We start from the raw sequence: 14,003 nt of genomic DNA on the forward strand, positions 1-14,003 counted from the left end.
TTCCAATTTTCCCACACGGAAGTTTATTACTGGGCTTAAATTGTTATTCTCAGGCTTAGGTTTGTATACATCCTCCCTGCCCACTTCAAGTGTCACAGGTGCTAGACGCCATTAGGATAAATGTGGCATATTATTTGACAGTACTGACTTTTCTTTAAAAGGGGTTTTTGTTAGTGCGTATGCTTGTTTTGCTTTTAAAGGTAATTAAGCTACAAATAATTTACAGCTTTGTTGTTACCTTAAAATACATATGACACATTATGGAGCAGGATAAATATTCACACCTATTTTAAAGATCGAAAACAAGACGTTAAAGAAATATTGGTAGGAAGAAATAACTTTGGAATAACTCTCAGAACTCTTGTGTGCCTTAGGGACCGAGTTTGTTCCTTTCTTCTATTTGATACGCTTCGGGGGAAAGCTTGAGATGCACTGCTCCAGGATTTAACAGGGAAAAGGGACTCAGATTATTGAGGTTCAGCAATGATGGCGGTTAATTAGGATGCCCTGTAGTTCGCCCAAGTCCTCCAGAAAAGGAAACCACTTTTAGTCTTCATTTTACAGCTGGCAGGTATTGTACAAATCAGTCAGCTCAGGCTGCGTGGCCCATGTCCCAGTGCTGTGCAGGACGTGCCTCTGTCCCCCGTGTGCACTGCCCCGATGACGCGAGCACCGGAAGGAGACGCGGAGCCGAGGCCAGGCCTTCCTGCGGTCGTTACGGGACACCGCCGCCATCCACAGCACTCCATGAAGAAAATGCTGGCCGTCTTCATCTCCCGCGTGTTGAGGCGAGTTGCCCAGAAGTCAGCTCGCAGAGTGCTGGTGGCATCCCGTAACTCCTCAAATGACGCTACATTTGAAATTGAGAAATGTGATCTTCACCTGTTGGAGGAGGGTCCCCCCGTCACTACAGTGCTCACTAGGGCGGAGGGGCTTAAATACTACAGGATGATGCTGACTGTTCGCCGCATGGAATTGAAGGCAGATCAGCTGTACAAACAGAAATTCATTCGTGGTTTCTGTCACCTGTGCGATGGTCAGGAAGCTTGCTGCGTGGGCCTTGAGGCTGGAATAAACCCCTCGGATCACCTCATCACATCCTATAGGGCTCATGGTATGTGCTATACTCGGGGACTTTCTGTCCGATCCATTCTCACAGAGCTGACGGGAAGAAGAGGAGGTTGTGCTAAAGGAAAAGGAGGATCGATGCATATGTATACCAAGAACTTCTACGGGGGCAATGGCATCGTCGGCGCGCAGGGCCCCCTGGGCGCTGGCATTGCTCTGGCCTGTAAATATAAGGGAAACAATGAGATCTGTTTGACTTTATATGGGGATGGCGCTGCGAATCAGGGGCAGATAGCCGAAGCTTTCAATATGGCAGCTTTATGGAAATTACCTTGTGTTTTCATCTGTGAGAATAACCTATATGCAATGGGAACATCTGCTGAGAGAGCAGCAGCCAGCACTGATTACTACAAGAGGGGCAATTTTATCCCTGGGCTAAAAGTCGATGGAATGGATGTTCTATGTGTTCGTGAGGCAACAAAATTTGCAGCTGACTACTGTAGGTCTGGAAAGGGGCCCATACTGATGGAGCTGCAGACCTACCGTTATCATGGACACAGTATGAGTGATCCTGGAGTCAGTTATCGTACACGAGATGAAATTCAGGAAGTAAGAAGTAAGAGGGATCCTATAATGATTCTCCAAGATAGAATGGTAAACAGCAAGCTTGCCACTGTGGAAGAATTAAAGGAAATTGGGACTGAGGTGAAGAAAGAAATTGATGATGCTGCCCAATTTGCTATCAGTGATCCTGAGCCACGTCTGGAAGAATTAGGCCATCACATCTACAGCAGTGATTCATCTTTTGAAGTTCGTGGTGCAAATCCATGGATCAAGTTTAAGTCCGTCAGTTAAAGGGAGGCTAAGTGTGAATTTATCATCAGTCTCTCAATGGAATGTTCATGGTCAAATTTAAGAAACTATGTTCTCAACTCAAGGAGGAATAAAACTCATAAAACAAAAGCCTTGTAAGCATATATTTAAAGAGATTATTAAAAGAGATTGAAAGGCATACATTCAATAAAAGTGATATATTCAATTACACTGTATATTTTTGCATTAAAAGATACTATATAGGTAATAATTCAGTGTGAATATCTTGAAGATTATTTTGAACTTATATAAGTCTAAAATAGGAAAAGCAGATTATTTAACTTCCCAAACTATTAGTCATAACATTTCCATTTGATTTAACTTTATACTATTTTAATACATTCTCTTCTTTAAAAGAAAGATAGTTGTTTCCTGCTTTCCCTGCCATGAATTTCTATGTAGAACCTCCATCCTGAGGTAAGGAGATTATTTCAAGCTACTCAGGACACCTATGGATATGTAACCATTTACTTGAATTAGGTAATAACAAATACAGTTTAGTGTAACAGTGTGCACATGTGGTGCTGAAGCTTGTTAACACTGACCATTTTTCCAATAATATGTGATATTTAACAGGGCAGGGGAGGAAGAATAAGGGTTTTTTTTTTCATATTATTGTATCTTGTTACAATATTTTTAGTCTTTTAACCTTTAAGGAAAAATATAACAAAAATTAAAATCTAAGGGAAAAACTGCATTCCGCTTTAATCTTTAAATTACAGCTACTCTTATTTTGCATTCCACTTATGCTCTTATATATTCTAAAATTTAATGGGCCATTCTGGTGAATTTCAGACTGAAAAATAAACAGAGATGGTGATTCAAAGGAGTTAAGCAGAGGAGGTGACATTAATAAAAAGTTGAAAGTAAAATCTACTTTGCTTCTTATTAGCTGTTAACTATGTGTTACTAATCACTACATGATCAAGTATTTAGTATCTTTTAATACAACAGAACATTCACAGATAACTTTTTCCAAAGGAACACACAACGTGTCTTTTCTACAGTTAATTATACATGTCAATTATCAAGTCATGATTTGGTGAAAGTAGTTTTACTTGGTTATATTTGACTACTTAAAATCCTACTGAGCTTGGTGCTTGGTATATGTTATTTTTCTGAGATAGACTAAAACCAGAAATGATAATTTGCCTGTGATTTAAGAATAATAGGTGGAACATACCAAAACAGTCAAAGGTTAACCCTTTTTCTTTACTGTACAGCATCTACTTCTACGAATAGAATCTAGATTCTAAGAAATAAGAAAACCAAAAGCTCAGAGGCCTGTGAGAAGATGAACATATGTACATGTATGTACAGACTTAATCTCCGTATCTTCTCCCAAACAAGTTTAAACAAGATAGCCTAACATTCTGAATTCAGAAAGCAAAGACAAACATTGTTTTGCTTATATGTAAGTGATATTACTAGCTAACATGTTTTGATTAGAATGCTGCAGCTGTTCATAGGTACTTGGATTGGATTCCTACAATTAAAAACAAAAAAAGATTTTTCATATGACATGCAGAATAATAAGTACATTCTTCTAATGATAAAGAATTCTTTTTATTTTTACATACTGATATTTTCACATATTTGCAAGTGGAAGATAAGCTGCTCAATTAAGGCTATTTTACATATGCAATATTCAGAAATAACTTTTAAAGTTTTTTAATAGATTCTTTTGATGCCAACAAAAATTAAGATACAAATAATTGATTAGAAATGAAACCATCCCTAAATCAAGATACATAGATATTGTACTTCACTTCATGGAGATAATCCAAATTTTGTTGTTAGAGGAATAAAGTATGTTTGTCACAACACAATATATGTTATCAAATTCCATTAAAGAAGGGGGTTGTCAATGTTTTCTATATTAAAAAATGTTCAGATTTCTTGCATACATTGAGTAATTATAATCGTATCACTGATTACACACAATTCCGTAATCATGCAAAACAAAAAAAAGCAACCAAAAAATTCAAACATGTTGTTTTCAATTAGGTCAAGATTTATTGCCTGACTAATAATAGCAAAAACTTATCAAGCTGTAAACCAGAGAGGTGTAGAAATCTAGCAATTGGATTCTATTTCTTGTCTATAGTACTGGGTTACTCAATCTGTTTTATCCTCAAGTTAAAATACCTGCTAAATTATGATAGTCATAGTAATTTCACTGCTGCAGCAAAGCTAGAGTTTCTGAGAAAAGGAAGAGTTCCTAATTTCTTAATCTTTATGATGTGTTATAATTATAAAATATCATGTAGTATGTGTGGAATGGAATAAGAAAGGAGGTTAGATTTATAAAGGGTATACTAGATTAGAATTACGTTTTTTTTTTTAAAAAAATAGATATGTCTTCCCATCCAGTGTACAAAAACCAGAGCATATTGTTATGAAAATTTAACTTGAAATTTTGTAAGAGCTACATTTTAAAAACTGAAATATAATTTTATATAATGGAAATATAATTTTTACATATGCAATATACAGAAATAATTTTTAAAGTTTCACCCTTCTAAAAGTGTACAAGTCAATGATTTTAGTATGTACACAAGTCTATGCTATCATCACCACTGTCTAATTCTAGAATATTTTTATCATTCCCATTTTCATCAATCCTATTTCCCCTGGAAACTACTAATCTACTTTTTGTCTCTAGATTTGCCTATGCTGGACATTTCATGTAAGCCATACAATATGTTGGTCCTATGTGACTGGCTGCTCTCCCTTAGCTTAATGTTTTCATGTTTCATCCATGCTGTAGCATGTATCAGTACTTTATTTTTTTTTTGTGGCTGAATAACATTCCATTTTATTTATCCATAAGTTATTGAAGATTTAGAATTTTTTCTACTTTTTGACTATTATGAATAGTGTTGCTGAAAATAAATTCAATCACAAAGACAATAAAAATTTTAAATGTATTGGCTAATGCAAAAAACAATATCCCTTACCATGTAATCCCTTTCGATTATAAACAAATAATGATAAAGAAAAGTGTTAAAATACTTTAAGCCTGAATATTTATCAACTTATATAACCTATTGCTCCAGTTGGATTTAGAATTACAATTTTAGACTTGCATAAAATTTGAGAAAAATGTACAGATGTACCACATGCCATGCATTCAATTTCCCTTTTATTAATATTTTATATTATTGTGTGGCAAGGAAAGAGTAAATTCAGCGGGCTTGAGTTACTCAAAACCTGCACATTTAAGGAAAGATCTCTTTTCATACTCCTGGGAGATAATCTCTGAACCCTTGGAATATTCTACCTGATACGAATGTTTCTGTGAGCCGCAGGCCTTGGGCCATACTATGCCAATATGACCAGATTAGTTTATCTTAATGATGTGTCCCTCTTTTACTCCACTGAGAAGATATACCTGGAAACTTCTGTCTGCTTTCTCTTGAACTTCCATTCATGTGTCTGTTTCCTTTCCTGACTTTAATTTGTATCCTTTCACTGTAAGAAACCATAACTGCAAGAGAAAAACAATCCAGTTTTTTAATTACACAGAAGAAGCTATATATAAAAGAGGAGGTCCAGAGATATTAAGTGGCTAATTCAGATTCACATAGTAAATGATAGTGATAGCTATTGTATCAGTCCATTCTCATGCTGCTGTAAGGACATACCCGAGACTGGGTAATTTATAAAGGAAAGTTTAGTTGACTCAGAGTTCAGTAAGTTTGAGGCAGCCTTGGGAAACTTAATGATCATGGCAGAAGGAAGCAAACACATCCTTCTTCACAAGGTGTCAAGAAAAAGAATGAGAGCAGAGTGAAGGGGGAAGTCACTTATAAAACCATCAGATCTCCTGAGAACTTACTCACTATCATGAGAATAGCATGGGGGAAACTGCCCCCATGATTCAATTACTTTCCACCAGGTCCATCCCATGACATATGGAGATTATGGGAACTACCACCGAAGATGAGATTTGGGTGGGGACACAGCCAAACCATATCAGCTACTAATCATAGCCACTATTCTATTTTACTAGACTGCTTTTGCATACAAGACACTATGCTTCGTATTTTGTATACATTATCCCACTTGATGTTTACAATATCCACATAATATAGGCATTATAATCTACATTTCACAGGAGAGGAGATTGAGGTGAAAGTAAGTTGCTCAAGATTTTGCAATTTACAATTGGAGGATGCAGGATTAAAAGCCAGGCAACAAAATCCATATTTTGAAAATTACTTTTTTGTACTGCTTTGTACAGTAATAACCATGAAATCTGTTTTTAAAAGGTTCATTAATAAATGAATGAATACAATTAAACTAGAACTAAGGGATTTTATCAATTACTATAAACTGAGTCTAGATTTTAGGCCTAAAGTAGAAATGCAAAGACCAAGATTGGGAGGAAAACAGACACAGGAAACAAGAAGTAAGGCAGAATAAATATAGCCACAAAAGTTGTGATACTCATCCCATTAAGAAATTGGATCTATGTCCCTTCCTCTTGAATCTGAGTGAGCTTATGCCTGCTCTGACCAATAGACACCAGCAGAAATGACACTGAAATGTAGTTTCAGGGCCCAGGATATGAGAAACAGGCAGCTTTTGCTTCGTATCTCTTGGGAACATTCTCTCTAGGAGCTGTGATTCTCCACTTTAGAAGTTCAAATACACTGAGAACCTCCCGCTAGAGAGGGCATGAGCAGACAGCCTGATCACCAGTCCTGGCTGATCTCTGCCTTGCAGCCAAAGCTGCAAAGGCAACAGACACCTGAGTAAGGCTATCCTAGACCCTCCAGACAGCCCATCTACTAGCTGAAAGCTAACGAGAGATGTCAGACAATGTCTGGCAAAACAGTAGAATCAAAACCAAACTCTCCCCAGATTCCCAATGTACAAAATCACAAGAAAAAATAAAAATGGTTGCTTTTAATATTCTAATTTTTGAAGTACTTTGTAGCCAGAATGAAAAGGGAGTTTAGACTCAACAGAAATTAGAATTACATTGCTTATTCAAACCCAGGGATCTCAGGATAATAGGTGAAGGTTAGTAAACCAAGTCAGAATCAGAAAGTCCAAAGGATATTCCACTGCATAGCTTCACAATTTATAAGTACCAAGGGAGAAAAGATGGGAATCCAGTAAAAAGAGGATAACCCAGGGACAAAATGGCAACCGTTAATATAATTTTACACCATGTGGGGCTGGTTTCCAGATTAACTAGAATATCTACAACATGCATTTTGAGGTTTTTTGAGTAAAATATTGCCAACCATAGGTTTGGAAACACATTGCAGATTATATTTGCAATTTCAGCAACTGTGACTTGGCTGACTTCAGGCAGAAGTTTTCTGTTGATTAATGAGTATTGGGCCTTAATGGGTCAACTCCAGCGCTTGAAATGCCAAGGAAGTATATGAACACTTCGTTGGGAGTGCACAGCTGTTTGTGACTATTCTAGCTAAGTAGTAAAGAGAAATCCAGGCAGCCAAGGGCTTGGGAACATAGAACCTGAGAAGCAAAGAGGGAATGAAGTCAGAAACTCAGCCAAGTTAATAACGTTAGACAAAGAAACAGAAGACTAAATCGGAAGGCAGGGGAAAGAGTGGACTTGTATAATGAACAAGGGCAAGGGAACTAGAATTAGGAGTTGGCATTTGGTGACCTTTGTGCTATCACAGGAGTCAATACCTACTAGATGAATTGAATCAGTGGTATCTCATGTCTTGATTGACTCTTCAGAACCTAATTCTTCCTACCCAGTTTCACTAAGTCTTAAAGCAACCCTCCCTTCATGTGGAATGGAAATAAATTAGAATCTGGACTTTGGTGTCATTCAGATCTGCGTTCAAATCACAGCCCTGTCATTTATGAGAAATGATATCTTTGGAAAGTGACCAAATTCTTTGCATCTTTGCTTCTTCATCTGTAAGAAGATTAACCCATATGACTGTTGTAAAAGTTAAATGAAGAACTAAAGTGACATCTCATCCAGGCATACCCAATGTGATCAATTTCTGTCCACAGGAAGAGAGAGCTTTTCACTTAGAAAAAGAAGAGCATTTAGAAAAGACTATCCCATGTCATCTGAAAGCAAGCAAAAATCCTACATGTTTTGTATAAGGATTGTAGTGGTCAGAAGAAAATGAGAGCAGTATATGGGATACATTTTCTGAAATTCAGCCACCTTTTGTTCTCTTGTGACGCTGTTTTTCTTGACTTAAGTAATTCTCCTTCAACCAGCTTTGGATACAGAAAATAGTACAGAAGGGCCAACAAGTATGGACAGTAAGATTAGGTGTACAAGCACTGGAACTACCCAATTTGCCCCAAATTTTGTTCAGAACTGGAGTCAATTGATCTATCCACTATAGTAAAGTGTGTAGCTATTGTGCAGACACTAAGTTTGTAAGATCAAGGATGTGGAATACTGCTTTTATTGTAATATAGATGACTATAGATAACCTAATACTAACTAGCAATTTCCTTAAAATTTGCCCCATTCTTTCTATTGTAGATTCCTTTTAAGGAATGCTCTGAAATAATATTAATAAAAACAAAGATCTGATCAGGCTCAGAACACAAATCAAACAAAAACTCTGCATTCAATCAGTATTATAATTCTTTTACATTGACTTAATTTATGTCTATTTGATCTATGAGGCTGATCTATATAGCAAACAGCAGAGATGTACTGGAATTTGAGAAGAAGAAATGGAAATTTTCTGCTGGCATTATGCACAGAAAGGAACACAATCAAATTAGGAAACACTGAAGAGCAACAAAGACAGTTCATACAATACTTTCCTTTTGACAGGCCAATAAATACTCAAGCTGAATAATTTACCAAAAGAAAAAGGGCTCACTGGAACCTCATGACCTTTTGAACAATGAGCAGGAGTTCAATTATTCACAAACGTTCTATTAAAAGGTTGCTTTCCAGGACACAGTGTTATTTTAGCAGTCATACGTTAGAATTATTAAAGAGAGGGAAGCACTGCCTTTGTAGTTTCTGTGTCCTGCTATAGTTCGTTACCCTGTTTTTAAAAACTCACTGCCACATGAGGTAGCACTTTTCCCAAAAAAGGAAAAAAAAAGTAGGAGGAAGTAATTATTTTCATAATGATTCTGGCAAGTATGAGCTATTAGATTTCACTGGAACATTTTATCTGCACATTACTGGAGTGATATTGTCACTTTAGAAAGTATGTAATTTGCTTCCATTAGAGACACAGTAACATGTCAACAGCGCTCAAAGAATTTTCTCCATTTCTGTCCACATGGACCACAGTGTTGTGAGCTGCTAATCAATTTCTTGGGTGTATCTAGGCTTCAAGTACTGGAGAGCTTTCTTCTTTCTCTGTCTTTTACAAACCCATATCTTCCCTAAGACAAAGGTCTGTAGAAGTCATGTGTGGAATATCACATATTTTGGAATTAAAGCACTGGAGTTTACTGCTATTACAAAAGAATATTATGAACTCAGATCTTATAGAGGCAACACAGTTCCTATGATTTAAATTTCTCTTCAAGAATCCTTTATCATTTCTCACTGTTTTTTGAATATTCTTCTGAATCTTTTATGTATCTTTCCATATTTTTCTGAATTGTTGAGATTAGAACTAAGAACTCCGTACAATTAAAACTCTGACTGTTCTAAAGTTAGTGGAAAAACTGTTTCGCTATTTTGACATGAATATTGGTTTAGTCACCGAATTATGCTTACTGAGGAGAAAGAGTTGAATTCTTATGAGAGCACGATCAACTGAATTCTTAAATATACCTGCGTTCAGACCCAACAAAGGTGGAATATTGTCCTTTCCTGGATGAATTAACTTCCTCTGAGTCACTCTTTACTACTCTATAAAAAAAAAAAGAGCATCACACTTACCTTGTAGTGCTGCTATAAGGAGTAGAAATTACGTGTATAAAGTCCTTTCGGCCTGACACACATTGAATACTCCATACAGTAGGTATATTTTTTCCTTCCCCTCCCCTTCTTTTTCTTTCTTTTTTTCATCTCCTATCTTATGCTAAAGGTTTGATTTTTCCCACATATCTGTACAGAAAAACATTTCATTTGCCTTTTACCTTTCACAAAAGTCACTTAGACTCAGTCATTCCAAAAGCTTAGTCAGGATTTTTTGCTCATGGATTCCAGAAACTGATTAACTATCATTTTTATTACATTATATAGATCACCAGTGGAAAATTCAGATGTCACCTGGTCTATAAATTGAGTGCACCACACACATAGTATAGGCATGAGTTTCTAGGAGTGGCTTTGCTATTCTTATTATCCAGACTGATCTACTTTGAACTGACCATTTTCTAATAACTCTATTAAATTTTATTTTATCAAGCATTATTATGAAACATAGTACTTGAAAGATGTCATATTGATGACATCTTTCAAGTCTCCAAAACACTATGAACCTCACATATTTTAGTTACTTTAGAAATCTGACATATGTACAATAAGTTTACATGTGTACAAATGTTTCCTTTGAGAATAAATTTGCTATCTCTATTCCTTAATAGGGATTTTAGTTTTGTGTTAATCAAAAGTATTAAGGGGCAGGTGGTAACATGCTGCCAAGTTAGAGGAGCAGCAGTGCAAACATTCTATTTTATTAATGTTATTCATAAAGTTTCTATTATAAACACTGTTAAACTACTTACTATTCACCAAAAGGGTATAAAAAGTGGATCAGAGCTTCAAAATCAATGACATGTTGCCCTCTAACCAATGCTACTCTTCAGCAAAGAGGGAAGAAGCTGCTCCTCAAACTCAGCATGCCATTTTTTAATTCACACTTAAATTTCCACTTGAGGAGGCAAGCCAAAACAGACTAGTTCTCCCTGAGATGCACCATGGGAATAAGTGTCCTCCCAACTTTAAGAATTATCTGAGCAGAGTCTTTCTTCCACTCCCATTTTCCATCTGAATAGGGCTTGCTTACTAGGCCCTAGTTGTTCTCTACTCTTCCATTTGCATAATTCGCAGATGTCAACTTGCTGGCTCTATTCTGTTCCATAGAATGATAGTCTTTGTTTGATGAGTAAATTGTTCTCTCTTTGTAGCTATAATTAGGGATATACTATATAAAAATTTAAAACTGAAACAAACATCAGGATTTAGATAGATAGGTAGATATATTTCCTAATCATATCCTGATTCAAGACTGCTTCCTTTACAAATTAACCTATGTGAATGCCTTCAAAACTGTGTAGAAATATTTAAACATACACTAGTTCAAGAATATGTAAATAGCTGTTATTGCCATTTGATTCATTACATGCAATCTATAAAATCACATTACTCACTTTACTATAGGTAGGAAGTACACCATTATTTAGTTAATGGATCTTGAAATAAAAATTAGAAACTATGATTTTCTATCCATCCACAATGTTTTATTAATGATTTCATGGGTATTTAGGTAAAGTATTTTCTTCTTCATTTGATAGTCTATGCAATTCAGCTTAATTCTTCAAATGTTTTTAATCTTATTTTGACACTTTCTTAACTTAGATACCTGTTATTTTTCTAAAGAAAGTAATACACAAGACTACAGAACTACTGTAAGTAAAAGAGATACTTACATATTCAAATCACACAAAATTTCAAAGACAACCAAATAAGATTGTGCTGTATAGACCTAGCAGCATTGGGGAATAACACTTCTGATCAGGATGTTAATATACAATAGTATTTTCAAAAGCAAAATGTTTGGGTTCGACAACATGCAGTGAAATTTGATTTACAAATATTTTGCTCTAGTGGGATCTTTCTGGAGTTCTATTACACTTGAAGTTTTGATTTGATCTATATTTGCTGCAGATTGGTTCACCCATTGGTTGATAGCTAATTTTTGAATAACATTGAAGTGCTGGAAATACTACATTTACTCATCTTCATAAAAATTGTGGTTGAGTATTCTTGGAAGTGTAAGTCTATACTAATAGCCATATGTCACAGCATGATTTTGTACATTCTTAAATAGTAGTGAAACATAAATTTTTAATATAGGAGTTTTTTTTTTTGGCCAAGAATCAGAAGACCCTTAACTCATTTTTCAAAAGAAATTATTTGTTAACATATGGAAAATTTGAATTGAATTGCTATCTGAGAAAATGGGGGTCTCAGGTGGCAAACACATACAATCACTTATAGTTGTCTTTTTTTGTGAAGGTTGCAAATATATCCAAGATGCAAGCATATCTCATATCTCAAAGGATTGCATTACCTTTCCCTTATTATTCATATGTCAGTCTTTTACATGTGCAAATAATACCGAAGTCTGATTTCATACCACTTTATGATTGAGGAATATTGGAATATCTGTGCCTAAGAAAAATTCTCTAGATTTCTGTCCAGATGACTGTAACTGTCTAGTTATGATTTTCATGACCTTTCAGAGTCTAGAACTGAACATTCTGTAGTCTTCTGGAAGATGTGTAGTATTTGAACTAGGGTGCCTGACATACATATAAAAAGAAATGAGGAAAGTGAAGTACTTCCTTGTGGCCACATGATTAAAAACATGCAATAGATTTCACTATAATCTCTTCTTTCCTCAATTTAACTATGAATGAACCAAAGTTAGTTATAATAAATGTTATATGAGAACCAAACCTAGCAAACTTACCTATTACACTCAGCACTGAACACATGTTAAAGGCTCCAGAAATAAAGAGTAAATAAAGTAAATATATAGTTTACTGAAAGGAGAAAAACTGAATATATTGGTCAAGAAGACAGAAAATGAAGTTACCCTTAGATAAAACTGGCTTTCTCTAATTGCCTTTTCCGAAAGATGTCCAAAAAGGAACTGAGGGTGGATTTTTAAATCTGTTTCTTTTGCTGGTAAAGATACATGTTGTTCAAAAATGAAAGGAAAAATCAACAGAAAGGGAGTCTAAGACTTCAAAAAAGTATGTAGCATTAGTATGTAATAATCCTAGAGACAACTTGGTAAACCATATGCTAGAACTGAAAAATCATATTGCCTTTTGAAACTTAAGGAATTTTGAATGATCCCCCCTTTTAAAATAGTTATCATTGGTGCTAGATATTATTGATTTAAATTAAACTTTCCTGCATACTAATATAAATAAATACATACACAGAGAAGAATAGATATGTCTTCCGTGTAAAAAAATTCCAAAGAATTCCTGTAAATACTCTGCCTTTAAGTAGGTGGAGCATAACTCCCAACTCAAGTTTGGGCCGCACATACTGACTTCCTTTCAGAGTATAAAATAAAATGGGGAAACACAGTAACTTTACAAGGGAGAAAATTGACAAACACCACCTAAGCCAGGTAATGAAGTTCAATATCAACAATAAAAAAATCACTTTGATATTATCTATGCTTGATATGATGTGATGGAAATGGCACTTTACTTTTGTGGTCTCCCCAAAACATGTAACTCTAGTCTAATCATGTGAAAAATATCAAACAGATACTTCTGGAGTAGCATTATGTAAAACACCTGATCAGTACTTCCCAGACCAATCAAGGTCATATAAAATAAGGACTGTTTGATGTAGGAGCTAAGGGCTTGGCCCTCTGAAGTGTCACTGAAAATCACTGACATGAAACCGATTAATAGGAGAAAAGGTATACAAATTTATTTAATGTGCATACATGGGAGCCTTCGGATTGAAGACCCAGAGATTCAGGGGAAATTGTCCATTTTTATGCTTAGGTTCAACAAAATATGGACAGCCATGCAGAAATATGACTGAACAAAAAATGGTATGATCTAATCCTAAGAGACTGAGTGGGGAAACCCAGGAAGGCTGTCTGTCTGGATTCTTCTTGGCCTGAGCATTCCTTCCTTCCTTCTGGGTGATGGGCTGGACCCTCTCTTGAAAAGGAGGCTTATGAACTACAGTCAAACAAGGTAGTTTGACCTTAAAAAGATAACTTTTATATGGCCAGTTTTTAGCCAAATTTGGAGGGATATTTGGAGTAATATTTTTAGGTATTTTGGTTGACTTTGGGGATAGGAGGTTCTGGTTTCTAAGACCTGACTTGGTGAAGAGGGATTCTAGTTTCTATAGGTAG

At 35.5% G+C, this 14,003-nt stretch overlaps 1 protein-coding gene across 2 annotated transcripts; it reads left to right on the forward strand.

Annotated features, from left to right (window-relative positions):
• The first annotated feature begins 698 nt into the window (after positions 1 to 698).
• PDHA2 (pyruvate dehydrogenase E1 subunit alpha 2) lies at positions 699 to 2,070 on the forward strand. Of its 2 annotated transcripts, XM_045391948.2 has the most exons (2): positions 748 to 1,270; positions 1,364 to 1,923. In XM_045391948.2, exons 1-2 carry the CDS (start codon positions 748 to 750, stop codon positions 1,921 to 1,923), a joined length of 1,083 nt encoding a protein of 360 aa, XP_045247883.1. The 2 variants fall into 2 exon arrangements, with proteins under 2 accessions (XP_005555539.1, XP_045247883.1); XM_005555482.4 differs by having other exon boundaries at positions 699 to 2,070.
• Positions 2,071 to 14,003: the final 11,933 nt, after the last annotated feature.

The sequence above is a fragment of the Macaca fascicularis genome, chromosome 5, assembly GCF_037993035.2.
Source record: "Macaca fascicularis isolate 582-1 chromosome 5, T2T-MFA8v1.1".
Taxonomy (NCBI): Eukaryota; Metazoa; Chordata; class Mammalia; order Primates; family Cercopithecidae; genus Macaca; species Macaca fascicularis.